At 40.7% G+C, this 23,529-nt stretch overlaps 5 protein-coding genes across 5 annotated transcripts; 1 reads left to right on the forward strand and 4 right to left on the reverse strand.

Moving 5' to 3' along the window:
- Positions 1 to 639: 639 nt before the first annotated feature.
- M406DRAFT_224055 (uncharacterized protein) lies at positions 640 to 1,154 on the reverse strand (the record flags this gene model as incomplete). The annotated part of the gene is given in 3 exon segments (XM_040915674.1): positions 640 to 791; positions 807 to 884; positions 965 to 1,154. Coding segments are annotated over 3 exon segments (420 nt in total), but the record flags the coding sequence as incomplete, so codon positions are not given.
- Positions 1,155 to 5,646: 4,492 nt separating this feature from the next.
- On the reverse strand, positions 5,647 to 5,880 carry M406DRAFT_249409 (uncharacterized protein; the record flags this gene model as incomplete). The annotated part of the gene is made up of 1 exon (XM_040916610.1): positions 5,647 to 5,880. A coding segment is annotated over one exon (234 nt), but the record flags the coding sequence as incomplete, so codon positions are not given.
- An 8,825-nt stretch (positions 5,881 to 14,705) lies between these two features.
- On the reverse strand, positions 14,706 to 14,906 carry M406DRAFT_250190 (uncharacterized protein; the record flags this gene model as incomplete). Its single annotated transcript, XM_040916680.1, has 1 exon — positions 14,706 to 14,906. A coding segment is annotated over one exon (201 nt), but the record flags the coding sequence as incomplete, so codon positions are not given.
- Positions 14,907 to 20,158: 5,252 nt separating this feature from the next.
- Positions 20,159 to 20,761, forward strand: M406DRAFT_62625 (uncharacterized protein; the record flags this gene model as incomplete). The annotated part of the gene is made up of 2 exons (XM_040924792.1): positions 20,159 to 20,347; positions 20,495 to 20,761. The coding sequence occupies 2 exons, from the start codon at positions 20,159 to 20,161 to the stop codon at positions 20,759 to 20,761; spliced, it is 456 nt and encodes a 151-aa protein (XP_040779319.1).
- An 871-nt stretch (positions 20,762 to 21,632) lies between these two features.
- Positions 21,633 to 23,025, reverse strand: M406DRAFT_326868 (uncharacterized protein; the record flags this gene model as incomplete). The annotated part of the gene is made up of 3 exons (XM_040920144.1): positions 21,633 to 21,773; positions 21,821 to 21,874; positions 22,036 to 23,025. 3 exons carry the CDS (start codon positions 23,023 to 23,025, stop codon positions 21,633 to 21,635), a joined length of 1,185 nt encoding a protein of 394 aa, XP_040779320.1.
- Positions 23,026 to 23,529: the final 504 nt, after the last annotated feature.

Consider the following 23,529-nt stretch of genomic DNA (forward strand, 5'->3'; position numbering starts at 1 on the left):
GAGACCAATCCTACAGGAAGGAGATAAGGCCTACCTACTTCGAAAAAATATCAAAACAACCAGATCCAGCAATAAACTCGATTACAAAAAGTTGGAACTATTCAAAATCTTGCAACAGATTTCTCCAGTTAACTACGAATTAGCATTATCTCATAGGATAAGAATATACCCGGTTTTTCACGTCTTACTGCTGAAACTAGCAGTATAGGAAACACTAACAAACAATACAGCAGAAGTGGAAAACAATGAATCAGAGTATAAGATAGAAAAGATCCTCAAGCACAGAGGCATAGACAACACAAGAGAATACCTCATCAAGTGAAAAGGTTACCCAGCAAGTGAAAACTCATGGGAACCACGGAAGAATGTCGAAAACGCTCAGGAAAAGGTAGCTGAATATTGGAAAAGGAAAGCCAGCACCTAAGACGATCGCTCCGCCCCGAACCGAGATCCAGAGCCCTCAGAGGTCTCATTCCCCAGGAAACCCGACCAGTTAACCACAGAATTCCTCAGATTCACAGAATTCCAGTCAAAACTCTCAAAAGAAGAATTCCCAGCCACAACAGCAGAATCCTCAGCCAAAATACTCTCAGCCGATACTGCCTTACGAACCGATGCAGCAAGGTTGCATTCCTCCTCCTCACGACGTTCCCGCTCATCCAGCTCGTCAAGGGACTCAAGGCCCGCATTCACCATTTGAGCGCCCCGAGAGGCAAGAGATCTACGCTGGGTGCGCAGGCAAGCAAGACAGGCAGCGGACTCCGAGATCTTCGTGCACGCCTCATCAAGAACTTCCAACGCTCAACAATGAGCTCCCTCCAACTCTGCCTCCGCCTCCCGCTCCTTCGATTCCAGCCTCTTATCTTCTGCTATAATGCGCGAAACTAAGGAAAGAAGAAGGATATTAGCGAAGAGGTTAGAAAAGGAGAAAAAGAGGACTTATGAGCAGAAATAGGAATCCTACAGCTATTACAAGAACGAGTACAACGGATATACTGAGAACAACGCTTTGCATCATCCATTATCTTGCATACCAAGCCCTGGAAAGCGCAAGCAGTGCAAGATATAATCTCAAAACCAAACTGATTAATAGCTAGGAAAAGATGGTTATGCTGTTCAGTTTTCTTGGAAAAAGATTTCTCAACTCTGCTCAATATCTCAATTAGGAAGGCAAGATTATACATATGGAAAACTTATCAGAATACTTATGGAAGATCGTTAGGAACAACGATCGATAGAAGGGAGATGATGTTATGATCCATCCAACATGCAGATCACGAAACAGATTACAAGCAACAAGGATCAGGTATTAAGAACCCAACGTTCTGATAAAGCATTGATTATATAATCTAGGAAGGAGACAGAGATGGATCACTAGGAGCACTAGGAGCGCGGCTTACTAGGCTCACCCGGATCACCGCGGTGATCCGCGAGACGCTGCCAGATAGTGATCCATACTGAAGAGCTGGATATATAAGAACACGGTCATTACCATTAGAAGGATTCAGTACATAGCTCTTCAGTTGTGAATCTAAGTATTCAGTCTTCTATACTGAGTAGCCCCAAAGGCAGTGAATACTTGCATCGCTTATTAGGACTTGTACGGTTCCGTATTCAAGGACTTGACACTTTGATACCGCTCTTGTTAGCATAAACCCCTTCGTATACTTAGGAATCTTCGGATTGCTGCAGTGCTCATTACACTAGTATTTTCTGATGCATTTGTAGATTATTCTAACTTTCTGATATTTATATGCTAATGCACTATGTATATTCTTGATATAGTTGTTTTGTTTGTTTAGAGTTATTGATTCTGAATTCTTTTCCAAGAATTCAATTCTGAAAGCAGCATTCAGTTCTCTGTATGCATTGATAAGGTTTTCTGACTTGTTTTGAGCGAAGATGTTCTGTATATCTGAGAAGTCTGTATCTTGGTAATCTGATTGTCTGCTAAGAGCGTTTGCTTGTTCGTTTTCTAAGCTTTTGCAGTATACAATCTTGAAATCAAACTGTAAAAGGAATTCTGCCTATCTAACTTGTTGCTTATTCAGAACTTTGGTTGTTATGAATATAGTTAGATTCTTGTGATCCGAGTGAATTATGATTGAGTATTGTATGCTAATGAGATAGTATTGCTATTTCTCGAAAGCTTTTATTATTGCTATAAGCTTCTGATTAGGGATTCTGTAGTTGACTTCTGAGCTGTTCAGCTTCTTCGAAAAGTTGCTTACAACTCTTAGATGCTCTTAGTTATCTTGCTAATCAAGTTGTTCTTCAAGTATATATTCTAATGCATTAGTCTCAACTTTAAAAGATTTGTAAGAATCTGCTTTATATAGAATTAGCTCTGAAGTAATATATCTAATAATCTTATCAAAAGCTTCTTATATCTTGAAGGTTTATTCGAAAGATTGATTCTTTTTAGTAAGATTTGTAAGAGAGTATGCAATCCAGCTGTAGTTTTTGATAAACTGCTTATAGAAGTTAATATATCTGAGAAAAGATCTAATGTTTCTAATATTCTTAGGAATTAGCTAGTTTCTAATAGCTTCTATCTTATCTTTCTATAGCTTGATGCATTCTAGCTTGATTGTGAATCTGAGATAATCGATTTTTTGTATATGAAAGTAGCTTTTTGCGAGTTTTACAAGGAGTTTCGCATTCTGAAGCATTTGCAATACTGTTTCCATATATTCCTTATATTCTTCCAGTATTCGGAAGTAAATAAGAATATTATTAAGATAGATAATAATGAATTAATCCAGATGCTTGCATAGAATATGATTGATTATTTCTTAGAATGAAGCTGGAGCATTCGTTAAACTGAAGAGCATAATCAAATATTCATAATATTCATAGCGTATTCTGAAAGCAGTTTTCCATTCTTCTTCTTCTTTTATTCTGATTAGATATAAGCTTCTTTTAAGTCTAGAATTGTAAACTATTATACTTCTTGCAATCTATCTCATAGTTTCTTAATAAGTAGCAATGGATATTAGTTCTTAATTGTAATATTGTTAAGTTGCCTGTAGTTAATGCATAGCCTGAGCTTGCTATTTTTCTTAAGTACAAATAGGATGGGATATTCTGCTAGTGATTGCAATAATCATATATATTTCTTTTTAAAGTTTTCATTGAGATACTCTCTGAGTGCTTCTAGTTATACTTTGTCTAGTCTATAGATAGGAAAGAATTTCAGCTATTTCCCTTTCTGCAGTAGGATTTCGTAATTATATAAGCTGTATTCTAGCAATCCCGTATCTAATTCTTTCTGAAACAGTTTCTTGAACTTATAGTATTCTCGTAATATGTTTGCAAGTATTGGTTCTGATTTCTATGCTGTTTCTGCTATCTGAAGGAATAGTAGATACTGCTGAGCGTGCTTCTTTTCTGATAGCGTTTTTGAAGGCTTTAAGCGTTTGCTCCGGGCTGAATCGAGCGCTCGAGAGCCTGATTTCGAGGTTTTTCCTGTGTAGATCTACAATCCACTTTCTGAAGCTTTTCTTTATTGCTCCGAAGCGGACTGATGTGCTGAGGGTCTCGCTTCCGTTATTTTGCTAACCTGTTAGCGCTCTAGCACTGTTTGGGTTCGCTTGTTACTAGGTTCTTCTCCTTGAACTGCTAGCCTCGCTGACTTAAAGGTATATATGAAGTTATATGAAGCCTCTTTTCTTGAGTGTCTTTCAACAACTAGCTTTGATCCTACGCTGTTAATTGCAACTATCTCTCTGAGTATAGCTTATTCTCATAAGATCTAGCTAGTAGTCCAATCGATTCGAGAATTATGCTTCTTGAGCTATGGAAATCCTACAATCAGCTTATGCTATGCTGTATCCGTAATATCAAAAGAAACTCTGATTGCGTATTCTTGAATTGAGATAGGTAGATAATTAGTCTTCTTATTGATTACTTCTTAGTTGTATGCAATAGATTGTTCTTTTACAGTGCTGAGGATATATGATTGCTTCTTTCATTTCCACTATAGTTATGCTTAGTTGATAATGTATAAGAATATAAAGTTTTCCTAAGCGCTACTATTCAATAGTGCGCTATACTTATATTCTTGAATGTATATATCGAACTTGATATAAGCATAGTCTGCCTTGAAAGCTTTATATAGGAATCGTTCTAATCTAATTATCTGCAGTTTCTTTATAAGCGATTCTGTTCTTTTGAGTTTATCGAGAATCGCTTATTCTTTTAAGCCTGCTTCGCTGCTTCTTGAGCGAGCTTCTTAGCTTATTTTTGCTTGTATCATTATTATTCCTAGTCTTTCTTCTATTAATGCTAGTTGCAAACCTTATTATTGATATGAATTGTACAGAATATTGTTTTGCACTATTACTATTCTATTTTCTTGTTTATGCATTGCATGGAATAGTTGTCTAATAGTTCAATATATACATTATAGTGCTGCTTGTTAAGAACTTCTCTAAAGCGGAATTCTTATTCTTTAATAGCTTGAAGAATTTGTTCTAGTTTCTGAATGGAAAATCATTTGTAATATACTTTCTCTGAGAAATGCGTTCTGCAGCTATGATAGGTGTAGAAGATTTATGCTAGTTTGTAATATAGATTGTAAAGTGAACTGATTTGAGAATTCTTATCTTGTTATGCTTCAATGTTTTGCAAGGGGATGCAGATGAAGAGCTTTTCCAGCTTTATTCTATAAACAAGATATTTAATCTATATTGTTTCCTTATTCTATCCAATGCTGAAGGAAAACCTTCCTGCAGACTTCTTGGGTTTATTGTTTACAAGAGATTCTAATAGTTCGTCAGATCGTTTAGCCTAGCTCAATCCTTCTGCTGCTTGAAAAACGTTCTTAATATCGTTCAGATACTTGTATCAGTAGCTAAGAGAATATCATTCCTTATCCATATTCCTAATCATAGTGCTTAGCATAAGCAATGAAGAATATTAAAGAGTATTGTTACTAAGCTCTTCTTTTAATGCCTGAATGCCCTGTTTCGTGACTTCAGAGCAATCCGAGTTACTGCTGTTCGTGATAGTGCTGAGTATATGCTCTCATCCTGCTGTTGCTATCTATCTGCAGTATCTAGATTTCTAAGGAAACCATTCTGAATCTTCCTTACTTGAGAGATATATTAAGCAGTTGTTGTTGTAGCAGAATGTTCAGCTAAGACTTCCGTAATCAACAGGATCCGATACTTGCTCCAAGAGAATGTTTTTGCTTAGTTGATTGGGTTTCTATTGCTAAGCGATATTCATCTAGCATTCTTTCTGAACTAATTGCTATTTATTCTTTCAGGATTGATAGCAATTGTATGCTATATATTTCTGTTTGTTGCAGTTATAGCAAGTAATACTATTCCTCTTGCTATACTGCCTGCTAGCTGCATTAAGTTTTATAAGACCAGCATGCATAGTGCTGCTCTAAGCTATACTGCTATATCGACTGCTATTTTTATTTTAAAGTTTCTTGCTTATATTAGCTGAAAACCTTCAAGTTTAGCTTTCTTTCTTCTTAGATTTCTCTACTCATCATTTATACAGATAGTTATTAATGCAGATTGCTTGGTTTGAGAATATTGCAAAGTTCTCTAGCTAATTCTGCTTGGAGATTTCATTCTTAATATTATTCTTAAGCTCCTTATAATAATATTCCATGAGATTCTTATCTTTTTACAGAAGTCTTGCTAAAAGCTGCTTGAATCTAACTGTATAAGCAGAAGCTAATTTAATCTGCTTGAGATTTATAAGCTGCTGAGCTGTAATATATTCTTCATTGAAATTGCTAAAGATTTCTTTAAGAGCTTTCTCAAAGCTTTCAAAAGAATTAAATATATTCTTAGTATTCTGAGTATATATATTGAGATTATTCTGATGCTCCAGATAGTTATATAGAGAAAGCTTGTATTAGATAAGAGTATTCTTTTCGAAATGAGTTCTTGCAAGAATAACTTTCTCAGATTCCCTAATAAACTGAGTTGCATGATACAAAAAGTACGCTCTGCAGTAGATGAGAAACCCATGCAGTATCTTTTGATTACTATTATATATAGCAAGCTTATTCATCTTGTATGCTTTTCTAGCGCTACTGATAGTTGCAGAGGTAAACTGCGCCTGCTAAGCTTATTAAGCTAGCTGAGCTTGTTAATTAGCAATAATAGCGCTCTAAGCTTGCTGTTATTCGCGCAGGTTCTGAATACGCTGAATAAGTTAGTATATCTAGTTAATTAGTTCTTCCTAAGTAGAAGCATACAAGAACGAAAGGATTTCTGGAGAAGCTATCGTATTCCGTATTGCTCAAGAAGTAATACCGAACCATTCTTAAACAAGAATTGTTAAAATGTAATAAGCACTGCAGCAATCCAAAGATTTCTAAGTATACGAAGGGATTTATGCTAATAAAAGCGATATCAAAGTATCAAGTCCTTGAATACGGAATCATACAAGTCTTAATAAGCGATGCAAGTATTCACTGCCTTTGGAGCTATCAGAGTTGAGAGTAATCTGATACTTAGATTGACAACTGAAGAGCTATGTACTGAATCTATCTAATGGTAATGAATGTTTGCTTATATATCCAGCTCTTCAGTGTGGCTCGTTGGGATCGCTGGCGAGCTCAGCGATCCAAGGTGTGAAGCTCGTCGGGATCGCTGGCGAGCCCAGCGATCCTCCCTCCTTTACAACCCTAACCCTGGGTTATGTAATCAATGTTTTGTCAGAACGTTGGATTCTTAACACCTGGTCCTTGTTACTCGTGACCTGTTTCGTGACCTGCATGTTGGATGGGTCATAACACCCTGAAAGAGAGAAAAGATGTCAGGTGGAAAGGTTGCAAAGGCAATGTGGCGAGGTCTTTTCTCTCTTTCAGGGGCATACAACCAGAATAACATTGAGGCCTAAGGAGCTAAGTTCTGCTCAGCAGTGCTGATGTGGCTAGAAAGCCGCTTTATAGCCGCATATTGCTTAGTCATCCGTAATCCAGCTGGCTTAGCTGGCTCTGAGCCTTGCTGGCACAATCGGCCCTGACAAAAGACCTCGCCACATTGCCTTTGCAACCTTTCCACCTGACATAAGCTAAAGCTGATTTAGTTTGCTTTAGATTCATAAGTTATTAAGCTATAGTATATTCTTTATTAGAATTGCTAAAAGCTTCTCTTAAAGCTTTTTCAAAGCTTGCAAAGAAATTGAATATATTCTTTATATCTTGAATATATGCATTAAGATTATTCTAATACTTCAGATGATTATATAGAGAAGATTTATATCAAATAAGAGCATTCTTCTTAAGGCGGATTTCAGTGAAAATGATCTTTTCATGCTCGGATATAAACTGAATTGCATAATATAGAAAGTATGCTTTATAGTAAGTAAGAAATCCATAAAGCATTTTATAAGTATTATTATATATAGCTAGCTTATTCACCTTATATGCTTTCCTGATATTACTAATAACTATAGAAATAAGCTATACTTGCTAAGCTTATTAATCTTGCTATTCTAGCTAAGCTTGCTAATTAGCAATAATAATACTCTAAGCCTGCTGCTGATTGCATAATTCCTAAATATGCTGAATAAGCTAATATATCTGATTAATCAGTTCTTTCTAAGTAGGAGCGCATAAGAATGAAGAGAATTCTTGAAAAGCTATTATATTCCGTCTTGCTTCAGAGAATAATACTGAATCATTTCTGAATAAAAGTTATTAAAATATAATAAGCGCATTACAATATCCGAAGATCTATAGTATATAAAAAAGATTTATGCTAACAAGAGCAGTATCAAAGTAGAATTTACTGAATACAGAAATATAACTAAGTAATCTGTACAAGTACTGATTATTCGCTTTTGAAGCTATTCAAATATATAATAAATAAATACTTAGATTAATAACTGAAAAGCTATATTCTGATAGTTTATCTAGTAATAATGAATATAGTCTTATATATTCAGCTCTTTAGTATGAGTTAATAGAGTTGATTGTTAACTCTTTCAACTAGTTAATAGGGTTAATTGTTGACTTTTTTAATTATGCAATTCTTATAATTTTAATTCTGGTTATATAATCCTAACTTGTGTTTCTTCATAAGCTAGTGCTGAATTCCTAGCGCTGAAGGATCCGCTCTGAGTGTTCTTAGTGCTGTGCTGTTTCCTTGTTGTGATCTGCATGTTGGATGAGTTATAACAGGAGATGATATTATAACTCATTCAGCATGCAGATTATAAAGCAAGCTTCGCTGAACAAGAAACCAGAAATCAGAATCCAACAGCAAACAATCATTGGAATTAGATAAGCAGAGATTAGAATTGAATTACAACAGAACGAGTAAGCTACTTACTGAATTACAGTAAGCTGCTTACTGAATCATCAAGCTCCGGATCAAGAATTACAGTAAGTCAGATGAGCTACGCTAAAGAGCTGGATATATAAGAATACATTCATTATCATTAGATAGACTATTAGAATATAGCTCTTCAGTTATCAATCTAAGTATTCATTTATTACATACTTAAATAGCCCCAAAAGCGAATGATCAGCACTTGCACGGATTACAGTTATATTCTGTATTCAGTGAATTCTACTTTGATACCGCTCTTGTTAGCATAAACCTTTTGTATACTTCAGATCTTCGGATATTGCAGTGCATATCATTACATCATGCAAGTGCTGATTATTCATCTTTGGAGCTATTCAAGTATATAATAAATGAATACTTAGATTGATGATTGAAGAGCTATATTCTGATAGCCTATCTAATGATAATAAATGTATTCTTATATATTCAGCTCTTCAGTGTGGCTCATCTGGCTCACTATGATCCTCGATTCAGCGCTTGGTAATCCAGTGAGCAGCTCACTGCGATCCAGTGAGTAGCTCACTCTTTTCATCGTGATCCAACCCTAACCCTTGCTTATCTAAGCCCAATGGTTGTTCGCTGTTGGATCCCGATTCCTGTTCCTTGTTTGGCAGGGCCTGCTTTGTGACCTGCATGCTAGATGGGTCATAACATCCTGCGTAACCTGACCACCTCCGAACATCAAATCCTAGCTGAGCGGAGTTTTTGTTGCTCCTTAACAACCTCCACCAGATGAAAATCTGATAAAACGACGCGCAACGACTATAGCTGAAGTATACTTTAGTAAATTTTATTCTCTTCTTAAATCAAGAAAGATTGAATATGGGAAGGATGATTATTGGGCTCTTGAGTCTCTGGATATCGACTCTATTGTAGAATATAGCTTGGAATTATCATTCACTATGCACCCCAGCGCAGTCAGTCTCTGGTTCACAGTCTAGCCAAGCACTTCTATAGATCTTATTTGAAAATTTTATGCTATACTACAATTGACCTTATACACTTACAGATAAGATTTTGTTCTCTTTAAAGCTAGTGCTGCTTAAGTATTTGGAATACATACCTTGTTATGTCCGTAACTCGTCTGGGAGACTGTCGTATCGATAGGCCTTACAGGATTCATAGCTATCGAAACAATGCCCATGGATAATATTCTGAATCTATATAGTACATCATTTTACATGCATTCCTCAGTTGTTCTGCAGTTTTGCTTAATTAAGCATAGAATATATGTAGAAGGAGACCCAAAGCAAAGGTTCTGGCTATACTTAGGATCTTAACAGGCCTAGCCAATTGGCCCAACCTGGTGGTTCTAATCTTTTGAGGGTGGGCGGATGTGTCTAAAATCTGCGACCACCTACCTCATCCACCCGCAATGGCACGCACTCAGGCTCAATTACGCATCGATTAGCACGTGTATCACAACATAACGCTCGATTATCAAGGTACTCGTCCCGTGCTCTACTACATTCTCATCAAGCTGATTATTGGCAGGAGAGGAACAATAGGATAGGGTGTAAAATATACGAAACCGTTCCACTAAATTTGGTATACTACAGCCCTCTGCACGCTCTGGGGAGTACACCAAATTTTTTCGTATATTTAAATCTATATCCTAGAAAGCTCATTCAATTGCCAGCCACTATTTTTATATTCAATTGCCAGCCACTGTTTTTATATTTAATTGCCAGCCCTGTTTTTATCATTTAATTGCCAGCTGGAACGGTTAAGGGATTAACGGAGTGGATGCTATAGCGAAAGCAGCTTGCTACTGGAGGGTACAGCTGGACCGGAAGAGTTCTATGTACCCTTGATTGATGCGAGTAACGAGTACACCTTATTACAGTGTACTCTTGACATGATCGAGTGACGAGTGCATCTTATTACAGTGCACTCTTGATACGATCGAGTAACGAGTGCATCTTACAAACTTACTCTGGACTTGAAATTTCGATTTCGATTCAACTTTTTTTTCCCCTATATTTTCCAGCAAATAGAGCTCACTTTTCTAACAGCTGCCTATATAGCTATTTATATGGCTACTCTTTCTGATAATGTTTATTAATTGAGCAGTCTTCATATGCTTTCTTAAGAAAGATAGTATAATAACCGTTACTTGGCGGTTTCATTCAGCTTGCTACTTAGCGCTTCAAAGGGTATATGATAGTGAAATATATGGAATAAATAGAAAAGCAGATAACAGAAAGCAATAATAGAAAGCAATAATAGAAAAGCAATTATATACAGACTGATAATATATAAGCCCTCGATATCAGCATTATTCCTTTCGCATCTAGCTCGCAAGCGATGTCTGGCTTAGCTTTCTTCGAGATCGCATAAAGCTAACCTCGAAAGAAGGAAGAGAGCTAGAGCTGTAAGTGAGAACCAGAGCTAGGCTTGAAGCGAAGATAGATAACTCAGCAAATTTATCATCTTGATCGCACAACCAGCTTTCATCATCGCTAGGCTGAGGGATAGCTTCCTCGAGGAAAGCCAGCTGAAGAGAAGCCACCTCAAGCCCAACATCAGCTAAATCCCTCACAGGAGCATCATCAAGATATGCTTCCTCTTTACGGGCAGGCGGTTCAGGTGTGCGAACAACAGGGACATGCGCTCCCGAAGGCTCTCCTTCCTCGCCTTAGCCCTCCTCATCTCCCATGAAGAGGTTGCAGCTCATATCTAGCATTGCAACATCCTCCTCCTGCTGCTCCTCCTCCTGCTGCTCCTTCTCCTCCTGCTGCTGCTGCTCCTCTCTCTCCACTGCTGTATGATCACTCTCTTCCTCCCCAGTGAGCTTCACCTTCCTTGCTAGCGTCTGTATCAAACAACCACAGTCTTCATCACTAAGGGCCTCGGCTTGACAGCAGAGGTGCTCCACGAGTGCTTGTTTAGCGAAGGATTGAGCCTCGCTGGATGGTTAACTCTCCTCCAGAGGCCCGAGAGCCTCTGCCTGCGCAACTGTTACGTGTAGGATCTGGGATCCCTGAGGATCGTCTCGCATCTGTGGATCTTACGAGCAATGATTCGTTCCTCCGCTGTAGTAGCAGTTGGCATAGAGAGGAGTAGAATCAACTATGCTGCGGGGCATAACTATACAACCCGTTCAGAGCTCATATCCCTGAGCGCAGCGCTGATACAGGATTAAGGCTAATATGCTAGAGGCTTGAACAAGAGCTGAAATCAAATTCTTCATCGCTGCTGAAGTGCTATATAGGAGGCTAAAGCTTTTCAGGCTCTTGCAATGCATCGAATTGACTATAAGTAGTCTGATTGCAGTGGCTGCTATTAACTTGATAATTTGAGTATTGGTAAGCAGAGTGCTTTCGGGGAACTGCTTTTGTATAGCTTCAAGGGAAGCGTGGATTGCTTTCTAAGCAGTTGAGCCTGCAAACAGAAATGCATTAGCCAGCTAGCTTAATAATGCAGAGAGAGAGGAAGCTACATTGAGAGGAGCATACTGCTTCAAGCTAGTTCAAAAACAGCCTCCGATACAGCTTGTAATAAAAATATAATAATTAATCTGATAACAATATAGTAATTAATGATTTGAATATCTGAAAAGCGTAATAAATAAATACATCAATATAGGTATTATTATTGAGGAAGGAAGGAAAGATCAAAGTTTCTAAAAATGCAAAAAGAGGGAAAAGGGGGTATTTATTTACTTTACTTAGCAAAGCCTGGAAGCTTTCAGACTATATACACTCGTAATATAAGGCAATTAAGAGTATACTGGAATCTAGTATACTCATGATATAAGGCAGTAGCGAGTATACTGAAATCTAATACACTTGTAACATGAAGCAGTAACAAGTGTACTTAAATCTAGTATATGCATGATATGAAGCAGTTACAAGTGCATATAGTTGCAATGCAGCTTTAAATTTATAAAGGAATGAATACAAGTATATATATATCATCTTTGGTATAATCTTAATATGAGATCTAGAGCTCAGAGTATTAGAGGAAAGCATTATTAATTAAGATGCTTCAAAACTTCTATATATGCTATCTAAGCTAGTTATAAAGGTTCTCTAGCCTCCACTGAGCATTATCAACCGCCAGGCTGCCACTATACTGAGAAGACTGCAGTTGCCGGGGCTGGGACTGCTGAGAGTAAGCAGCTAAGCGAGGCTTGAGGAGCTGGCCTGCATTCTTTCATCTCTGATAATCCCTGGCACAGCGAGCCTCTATCTGATCCTTCTTGATACGGAGATCAGAAAGATAAAAGAGCTTATCAAATATTAGCTCTTTCAGATGAGTTATGCGAGATATCGCTATATATATCAGATCAGGCGCAAAGTTCTTAGAAGAGATATTTATTATAGCCTGATTCAGTATAGAGCTCTGCGATTTGTATATAGTAATAGCATATGCAATGATTAACAGAAACTGAGTATACGAGCAAGGGGCATTTCTCTTGAGAAAGTTCCGATAGGCGAGAAAGATGGGGATCATACCGGGAGGGATTTCGTAATTCTCTGAGAAGCAGCATAGCTCAGAATAGCTATTCATCTTGATAAGTATAATAAAAGGCTGGTATTTGCAAGAATTCTCAACCTCAGTAGACTAAACAATATCATAAACAGTACTAATAGCACTATTTATTAAGCTAATATCGATTCATATATTATCCATAAGCATAACTTTAGTACTAATACAGAGCAGCAAAGAATTGTACAGATTACTAGCATCTTAAGAAGGAACTGTATGCACCTGTAATCCTATATTAACAGCAATACTCTGAATTACAAGCTTGTTAAGATATTTCAGGTAAATCATATTATACTCAACAACCTCAGCATTAGTAGAATAGATGCGCAGAGTATTATCAAAGCGCTTTATCTCGTTCAGAGGCAGGGAAGTAGATGTGCGGGATGAGAGGGTCTTCCAGTCCTTCTCGGTAAGCTTGTTAGTTCGGAAGCTCTTAAGCGCATTACGAAAAGGAGCCTGGCTTGCGCTTGCTTGCTGCATAATCTCGGTCAACTCGATAGTCTTCTTGAACTCAAGATATGCTGTCCAGCTAGCCTTGTTTACAAAGTTTGAGAAGTCTTTCTCATAAGAAAAGAGAAGCTTCGCTATTACTGGAAATAGCTGATAGAAATTATTTAACAGAATAATATAGCAGCTACTAAAGATATAATTATACTTGAAGATCTAGTAAAAGCAGTAATCGATTCATACTAAAAGCTTGTATAAGATTATCAACTTCTTATTAATAATAAAGTATTCGATATAGCGAAGCTTATTGCGAATATTCATAGTCTTGCTAATAGTAAGATTATTAAGCTTTATCATATTCATAACAGGAATCCAATAGAGAGAATGAATCATTTAGCTATTAATAGCATTAGCAGCAATACTAATAAGCGCAGCCTTTATAACCATCTCATGAGAATAAGCGAATCTATTCGAAGCTCTCCGCATGGCTGCAGTGATAACCTTCAACATATAAGACTTTCCTATGCCCTCTCATCCATTAACCTGCAACAGAAGCTGATAATCTGAATCGCAAATCATGCTATCCCCATAATAACCACGCTCGAAGCATTCCTTCTAGTAATCCACAATAGTAGTATATAGCAAGTACTGCTGAGTATTTAGATTTAGAATAGCAAACTCTAACTGTAATTAGTCTGCTGATATTGGAATATGCAAAATAGCTCGAAGATTCTTTCAGAAGTTAATTTACATATTCCAGAGATCGGAATATCAACCAATATAAGAACTCCAGTTATAATTGAAATCGATAGAGCAGTTGCTGAGAATCTCAATATTATTAATCTCAATAGCACAGTTGGAAAGCTCTGCAGCTAATATATTCCAATCAGCAGCTTCAAGATTTATCTGCACAGTATCAGGATTCTCCTCAAAGCTCTCCTCTAGTATATCTATCTCTGCTATACTGTAGTAGTTGTTAGAGTGATTGTAAATAGCAAGGCAGTGCTTGAAAGCTTTGCTGAAGATTGGAAAGAATATGCTATTAATCTTCTTGAGATAATAGTAGTTTCTAAAGAGATGATTAAGCATCAGCTTAATGCAGGCAAAGCTCTCGAAGTTTAGCAAGAAGCTCTTGAGAGAATACCGAGAGAAATAGTTCAAAACTCAAGGCTTAGCTGTAGAGCTGAATTATATTTATTACGCTCTAGTATAGTTAATCTTGAAGAGGAAATCAAAGTATGTAAGATTCTCTCAGATAGCATAGCGCTTACAATACTTCTGGTAGAGAAGCTTGAAATCTTGAATCTGGTTATTAGCATTAAGAACTGCAAGGGAGCTCTTATGTTGATTAGATGAATAGCAATCTATATTAACGAACTGGTAACTGCACTAGATAAGAGAGAAGCTAAGCAAGTGATGAGCAATCTCTATAGCTAGCTAGTCTTGTTCAGAGAGAAGCTTATTTATTATCTTAGCAACCAGAGATACTATAAGCTTTGCATAATTGATCTTAGAGATTAACTCGAACATTATCTTCTTATACAGCTGAATCTTCATCTCAGCCTTAGAGCAGTATTTAGCAATGTAGTTAATTATAGCTTGCAAAGAAGTATATAGCACTATATCTATATTAGCCAGCTAGGCTATTATAATGCTCTGAATATAATTATTCATGCAGCTGTTATTCCGAATGCTGTTAAACATCTTCTAAGGCGGATTCTTCTGCTTGTTGATTCCGGTAGTTACAGCAGCGATCTTGCGGAGGATGTATTCGTAGTAAAAGCAGCAGAGCTTGTTTTCCGCCCACTTGCCATCAGAAAGCTTGTACCAGCGGAGGCAGTAAGCCTCAGAGCACTGGTGTTGCTATATACAGTTGATGATGCGAGAAAGCATACCGAACGTAATATCCTCGCCAGGCTTGAATGCTAAGGGGTTGGCTTCGTAAGGGGGTAGCTGGCGAGCAGGCTCTGAGTTATAGGCGGTAATGTGGAAGCTCCAAGCTCTTACAAACTCTTCTTTCTGAATATTGCTGAGAAATCTCTCGTTAGAAGCTTGTATTATAGCCTCGATTCAGTAAAGGCTGTGAATATGAGTGCTTCCTCAGCCTTGCTACTCATAGCGCTGCTAATAAGCTTTGATCTTTAACTTCTTAAACAGATACTCATTAAAGAAGATCTGAAATCTGATGTAGAAATAGTAAGTAGCAATATAAGAGTTCTTCTTTAGATTCCGATACATAATAACTATCTTGCTCTTATTATCAGCTTATAGCTATTCTTAATATTATAGCATCATACAAGCTAGCAACTTCTAGTATAGATCAGCTGCAAAGGCAGTAATGAAGATATGCGGATACTTGAGCGTACAGCAGAGAGACTGCAACTCGTTCCTAGCCTAGTTCCAGAAGGAATGAGTGCTCTTTAGCTTGTTAGCTAAGCGAATAATAGAGTTGAGAATAATACAAGCTTTAGGCTTATCTCCTTCGAAAGCTTTCTTGAATGCATTAATAGTATTAAATATTAGCAAGATGCGATTAAAGCGATTAATAAAGAAATTGCTCTTCTTATTAACATCTGCTCTTATCAGCATATTGAAGATTATAAAGTTAAAGCAAGAATGCTAAGCAAACTATCCATTCTTGTAGAGAATCGCATAATATACTCACTGCTTAAATATGTACTCGCATATGCAAAGCTTGATAAACTCGCTCTTAGCTTCTGAAAAAAGCGTAGGCACTGCAAGGCTAAACAGAGCTATACAATGATTCAGATTGCTTAAAGGAGTGAACCGGATATCTAGTATCTCAATGAAATTCTGTATAGAAGGCTTCTCGGGGTGCATAGGAAGCTGCTCGAGCTGCAAATCTCAGCCTGAGAGCTGCTAGCGAAGGCGGTACAGATTCGAATAAACAGCAATAACATTAGAAGCAGCAGCAACCTTCTCAAAAGCCTTCGCTTCATCCTCCTTCTCATCATCAGATAGCTGTAGTGCAGCTATCTCATTATCAATCTCGATGATTATGCATTCATCAATCATATTTCTATCCTCGGGCAGCTGAGCAAGCTGCTTGTAGTTCAACTGGAGATTGCTATATTTATTATAATTAGCTATAAGAAATTGCAGCTAGATTTCCATTATCTTGCAGCAAACTCTTATCTCCTTCTTATATGCTTGCATAATATAAAGCTTATTCTAAGCATTGCAAGGCTGAAGGATTAGAAGATCTGCCTTCTTGAGCAGATAAGGAAGCTGTTGAAAGAGATAAGCAATATCTTGAAGAAAGCTGATACAATGCTTGCTATATCAATACTGCTAGCCCTGGATCAGACAGCAGTTGATGAAGATGTAAACCCGGGCAAACAGCTGCTTCTCAACTTATATAGCTTTAGGAAGATTAGCAGAAATCATGCTAAAGCTTAAGCTATTCTCATGCAAGAAGAAGTTGAGCAGCTCATTATCTTTCTTATTATCAAGCTTGTAGCAGGCTCTACAGATTCCATTCTATTGAATCTTGAGGCGAAACTAGCAGTAATTACAGCAGCTGCAGATCTTATATTGAGCTTCTTCATTTATTGCATTCTGGAAAGCTTGGATAAGATCTATCTCTTTGGGCTAGAGTGCGAGCAGCGCAAGATTATCATCAAACCTCGGATCGCTGCATTGAAGGAACTAAGATATCTCTTCTGGCTAATTGGAGGATTAATTAGAGGCTTGAGAGCGTTCATAGCGAGCAGCAGGCATCAGCTGAATAAGCTAGCTCATGCTGGAAGATAGCATAAAAGCTGAATCTGCGGATAGAGAGAAAGGAAAAAATGAATACTTTATGCAGATATTCATATGCTGCTTGTAGCATAGAAAGTTTACCAAGAGAAGCTCTCTGCTGCATCGAATACAGATTATAAGCATATCATTATTTCAGATATTCTCATTCTGATTACAGCAGATACAGCAGATATCCAGCTTATCAGAGCAGCGGAGTTGGGAATAATGATGGAAGCTGCAGATAGAATACTCAAATTATAAATTCTTATCATCATCGCTAGCGCTGCTAATCATCAAGCTTCTGTCTGAAGCAGGCTTCTGTAAGAGGTATTCCTGTGAAGAGGGAGTGAGATCAGGAATCTCGCTCTGGCAGCGCTGAATCCGATGCTAATGCTGATCTCGTATGCATTGATCGTAAGCACGCTGCTCAGCTGGCATATAGCTCTCAATCTAATTATAGCGATGGAATATTCCGCTCAGCTGGTCCATAGCAGAAAGGCGATTCAGGCCAGACTAAGAAAGGGGAAGAGCAGGTGCAGAAGAATGAGCAAGTACAAAAGAAAGGAGCAGCCGCCTATCTAGCTAACCCATAGAAGCAGCTTGTAGAATGCTTCATCCTCAGCCTCGAGAAGAAGAGATTAGGAAAAGAGAACGAGAACTAGGTGCAACTACGATCTCTTCTTGAGTAGGATGAAGGGGCTTCATAGGCAGCCTGGATGCTGGATTGGCGCCCTCTGGGGAGAATAGCTCTGCTGCTGCTGCGCTTCTTCTGATAACAGCAGAAAGAACTTAATATACAGTATTTGATACTTTCTATCAAAGTATTAGAAATCTGTAAACAGGAAATATAGCACGGGAACTAAATCTGTAAGGAGTTCTGTTTATTACAGCACTTCTAACAGTTAATAGCTAGCTCTCCGCAGCCTTTCTTCTTCTGAAAGTATGCAATAGACTTAATCTTGCTACAGTTGCAGCATCGCTGAGTAGCTCCGGGAGCCTTGCAATTGTAAATCGTTTTCTGATTGCTATTGTAGCTGGTAATATCGGGTTGATCAGCTTAATAGGGCTGGAAAGAATTCTGTTCACTGCTGCTAGAAGAGTAAGGAGAGTTAGGCGAGCATTAGCTTATAGCAGCTAACATGTTAAGCTTATATATTATTACAATATTAGTAGAATCTATTGAAAGAGCACTTGTAATTAAGAGTAGTAATAGATGCACTCAAGCAGAGCATGCTTATAACGAAGGCTAGTAGAGAGTATACTGAAATTAAGTATATTCGTAACGAAGGCTAGTAGAGAGTGCATTGAAATTAAGTGTACTTATAATAAGCAGGGATAATGAGTATACTGAAATAGAATGCACTCTAGACTTAGCTAAGCAATAAGTTTATTGAAATATACTTTGAATAGATGTTAATAGCAATAATGATTTAAGAGCTCTGCTAAGTAGTTTGTAGATTTGTTTGTTTGTTTGTTTGTTTATTTCGTAGCAGATTTTTCTATTAAATGAAAAGAAAGATGAGTGAATATATATATAGCAAGCATGTTCAGCTAGCATATAGCTAGCACTTACTATAGCTAGCATTTACTGTGGCAGGCTGTTCAGCAAATTTAATAGAACTAACAATAAGAGCAACTAATAGAAATATCTGAATAGCTTCAGTTTATTTATATTGAAAGGCATTATTCAAGATCTTTATTTTGAAGAGCTTCAGTTAACTACTAGAGGGAAACCCTCTGAACCCCTCTGCCTGCAGCGCTGCCTGCAGCGCTGTAGCCTGCAGCGCTCTTGCCTGAACTACCTTTTCTACGATTTCCTTCCAGATTAGGAAGGCACAATGCTACACTTTCCTCCTTTTCCTCCTCATCAAGCGCTATGGAACAGGGGTAGTTCCCTGGAGGTACCTCCTCACGTGACCTTCGACCAATCCCCGTACAGGAATTATTGCAGTGGAACCCAGTTTAGAACTCTCCGTTCCTGCCGTGCCTCCAGCGGCAAGCCGCTTCCGCCACGGCATCCACTCCGTTGAACAAGAATGCACGCTAGCAGACATCTCGTCACTATCAAGAGCGGATTCTAAACAAGACAATTCAACAAGCTGGTGCAGCTTCTATGAAGCCGATACCGAATAAAGCTTCCTCCATCTCTCCGACGCAGACGCCGGAGCTCCACACAGCCCCCCCAACAACCCGTCGAAAGCGATCTCGCGATAATCCGGATGACTCAGGCAAGACTCTCGGCGCAAAACGATTACGATTGTCAGACGATCTCCACAAGCTCACATACGAAGAGGCAGACGACGAGGTTGATCCTGTCGCCCACTGAGCAAGAGCAGGACACTGGCCGGGACGATACTTTGAACAACGCCACAATATGCAACACCTCCTTGCGAGGAAGAAATCCTCTTCGTCACTTGGTCGGAAACGATCGAGATCTGTCTTAGCTACATCCGAGACGCTGAGTGATCAAATGTTGAGAAACGAAACGGTTGACAGGGAAATGAACCCGCTCTGGCACGCACTCTATCTATATATATGGCCACTACCCCCTCACATCAGCTCCTCAGACTAGAAGAATTCAATGCTCAAGGCTTCTAGCCGACACACCTAACACTGTGCCATTTCCTTGCTCAACATCAAAAGCCTAGGGAGGAGAAGACTGCCCCATATCGCGATTCACAATACAAGGCACTACTTGCGACCAAAGGAAGTTTCATGGACAAGTCCAATCTAGGGATTACAGAAACAAGCAAGTCCACAGTCAATAAGCTGCTCGACACAGTACAAACATGCCCGAGGCATTCACTCTTTTGCGACGATATTTTCGAAACAACTTATCATAAAGTAGCGGACAGAAACGAGGCAAGAGTTATTCGGGATATCACTCCTCTAATCGTTCCCCCTGCGGAAACCCTCGCTATATATGGCGCAAGCAAGCTTGAATGCTTGGTAGAGAGCATTAACGAAGGATGGAATAACTCTATTCCGCTTACCGGCGCCCGCCCGCAGCCCGACTACTCTATGGGATTCCGACGGGAGGCGTTCACCGATGACCAACTTGAAAAGCTCTCACCGTTCATCGGCGATTTTATTGCTGGAGACTAGTTGTTCTTCATAGCAATGTACCTATGTACTTCCCGTTTCTGACATGCGAAGTTATGTGCGGGGCAGCAGCCCTTGATATCGCAGATCGCCAGAACGCCCATAGCGGGACACTTGCGGTGCGAGCTGTAGTTGAGCTGTTTCGGCTTGGGAATCGTATGAGAGAGGTCAATCGTCAAATCATGGCTTTTTCCATCTCTCACGACCATCGGGTTGTCAGGATATATGGTCACTATGCCATAATAGACGGCAAGACCAGCAAATTCTATCGTCATCCTATTCACGAGTTTTCTTTCGCTGCTCTAGATGGCAGGGGAAAATGGACAGCATATTGCTTCACAAAGAACGTATACGATACATAGATGCCGGCACACTTTGAAAGGATCTGCTCAGCCATCGACCAGTTACTGTCGCAATTGGACTTGGATATGCCACCGCTTTCGGAAACCCGGTTGTCCCAAGAGATTGTAAGCCATCGTCTCTCGCAGTCAGATATTGGCTCTGCCCGGGCGTGCAGCGAACAGGGTCACCACCAGCCTGTTGACGATCTAGAGACTATTCCAGACACATCTTTCACGGGTTCAGCGTCAGCAAAGAAGGCGAAGAGGGCCCAGAGGAGGAAACGTTAGAAGGATTTCTATTGATGATGCTCAGCTTGACGAGAATTTACAAGATGGCCTAGAAGCTCTCTCCTAAGCATACATAGTATGTCTTCTGCTGTCTGCTTTGTCGCGCGCCTTGCATCAAAACCCCTTCAGGCATCCCTTTTTTCTACTCGGCCTAATGCGGGAGCTGGCTAGTTCTCGGCAGACCCCGGACATATGAAAGGCTTGCGAGCGCGCCCCGGGGTCGATATACATTGTCGGTGGCAATGATCTCCATTGGCGAAAGCCATGATAGCTTTCGTTAGATTAAGCATGAAAAAAGTCCGCATCCGATGAGGATCACCTGCTCCCTGGCCGATTCATATGCTGCTCTATCTGTACCTGGCTGTTCGTGCCACGAGGATAGTTGAAGCTCTTCACTCTCAGGGTCGGTACTCCCTTCTATCATGTGTCTTCCTCGTTCTCTCCGGTCGTTCTATCCGAGATCTGATAGATTTCCTCCTTCAGCATCGATGTGTCCTTCTGCCTCATTTAGTTCTTGCTGTCTTCAGAAGCATTACTCGGCGAATTCTGGCTTTTGCGCGTTGCGGTAAGAGGCCTTCCTGTAGCGGGTATTAGATTGACTCGCTGAATATTCTTTATTGTCTATATGTGATGTGGCTAGCCAGCCAAAAGAGAGCCTCGTAACTCAAGTTTTCACCTTCAAGCCAACTCGATAGTGAGGAAGATCCCTAGCAAGCCCTTTTGACCTCTCTTCACTCAGTCCATGGACTTTCCTCCAGCAGGAGAGGAAGCCATCAGCAACGCCTCGGGCTACGATAGCAGGAAGAAGAGGGCTAGGGTCAGGGCGAAAAGCAGTTATATTGCGAATGACTGTAGGATAAAATAGCTTGGATCACTGGCCCACAAGACTGTCGCCGGCTGCACCCGACCCTGTCAGGATAACCGGTACACAAGCCTCACAGGCAAGCTTGTCTGCCTTCCAGTCCCTGCGTGCAGCGATGGGGTTGAGGAATGTGACTGGCTGCACCCGACCCTGTCAGGATAACCAGCATACGCAGCCCCGCCTCGCTGGACGCTTACCTCGAAGATGGGGCTGACCTGGATGTACAAAGACGTCGCCGGCTGCACCCGACCCTGTCAGGATAACCGGTACACGGCACTCTATAACCCAGATCTGCCTATCTGCCTGTCCGCATTGCCTTTTACCCCAAAGTCATTACCTTATTAAGTGCTCTCCAGTATTGGCGGGTGCCTTGCTGAACCCATCAGCTACCTGCCTTGGTGCTGGCTGTGACCCTAGTCTTGGTGCCGGCAGACCGTCGATGCCTCGGCCTCTCGGTGGCAGCCTCCGGAGCGTCCCTCTGAATCCTGTCGGTCTGCACCTGCACGTCGGCACGGCCGTCCTGTCCGAGCTGCAGGAGCTGGGCATCCGCACCCGAGAGCTGCCGGCGTCGTGCGCGGGTGACTCGAGGCGTGAGCGTTGTCGGAGAAGGCTGCATGCGCTGCTGTGAGCTCTCTCGGAGGGCGGCAGGCTTCGCCCGGCTGCTGTGTCTCGTGCGAGTCCTGCGATCCCTCCTGCTGGCGACGTTTGCGGCTGTTATCTCCTCCCTGACGACCTTCCTCTTCTTGGCCTCTGGCTCATCCGGCACCGGCTGAGCCTCGCAGTCCATATCGGATCGCCTTTTCCTCTTGCTGCCAGACGCTACACCGGCCGGCGCCGGCCGCGACGACACCGGCGGCTGGGACTGTATCTCCTTTCCTATCATTCTCCGCCTCTTCTGGGGGCCTGGTTGTCCCTCAGGGGTGGCGAGCGGCGGCTGACCATGGTCGTCCCCCTCTGAACCCCTCTTGCGCTTGTAACCCGATGTCCCTTTGATCTCGGCCGGCGGCTGAGACGGTATCTCCTTCTTCATCACTCTTCGCCTCTTCTGGGAGCCTGGTTGTTCGTCGGATATCGCGAGCTGTAGCTCAGAGGCCTCCCCCTCTTCTGGACCCCTCTTCCGCTTGTGATCCGGTGTCCCTCTGTTGTTAGCCGGCGGCTGTTCGAAAACGGCGTCCTCGGCAGGCTGGTTGTTCACCAGCACGGGGAACAGCGGCTCGTCGATGTAGGGAGCTGAAGGAACGCTATAGGGATGCCGCTCATGGGGGTCAACCTCGCTCAGAGATTTGCCGCAAATCTCGAAGGATATTTGGGGCCATTCGACGGGGTTGGCAAAGTTGTCTATCGTTGCAAGCCCTGCGTCGATCAGTATGGATTGTTCGACTAGCTTAACCTCGTGCGCCATCTCGTCATCGTCTAGATCACTCTCGCTTTGGGGTGACGGCAGCCGTGCCTCCTTCTTCTTATAGTAGTCGTTGACAAACGTCTCGCGCCATTGGTCCCGATGAAATGTCCACCTCTCGTCGTACTCAGCCTCCGTCTCGTCTAGGCGCCTAGGAGAACAAAACCCCAGCGGCATGATGGCGGTTGTGTGTGTGGCGTGGCCGGTGTGGATGCAAATGTGATGATGTTGATGCAAATCTAATGATGTTGATGTGAATGTGATGATGTTGTAGGGAAGAGGTTGTCAGAAGGGGGGCCGATGGCGTGCTGGGCTAAAGGGTGGCCACCGCTCTCGCCCAGCCACCCTAGAGCGCCCGGAACAGGCGGTCAGGGGCTCCCCTCCAGAACACCGCGCTAGTATTAAGCTGATAAGTCTAGTCACGCCTGTGCTCGCATTTTACCACGAATATTGTCATCATCCTCAACATTGGTCATCATCAACTTTGGTCATCATCGTGACCATTAT

Source organism: Cryphonectria parasitica (assembly GCF_011745365.1).
Source record: "Cryphonectria parasitica EP155 unplaced genomic scaffold M406scaffold_2, whole genome shotgun sequence".
Classification (NCBI taxonomy): domain Eukaryota; kingdom Fungi; phylum Ascomycota; class Sordariomycetes; order Diaporthales; family Cryphonectriaceae; genus Cryphonectria; species Cryphonectria parasitica.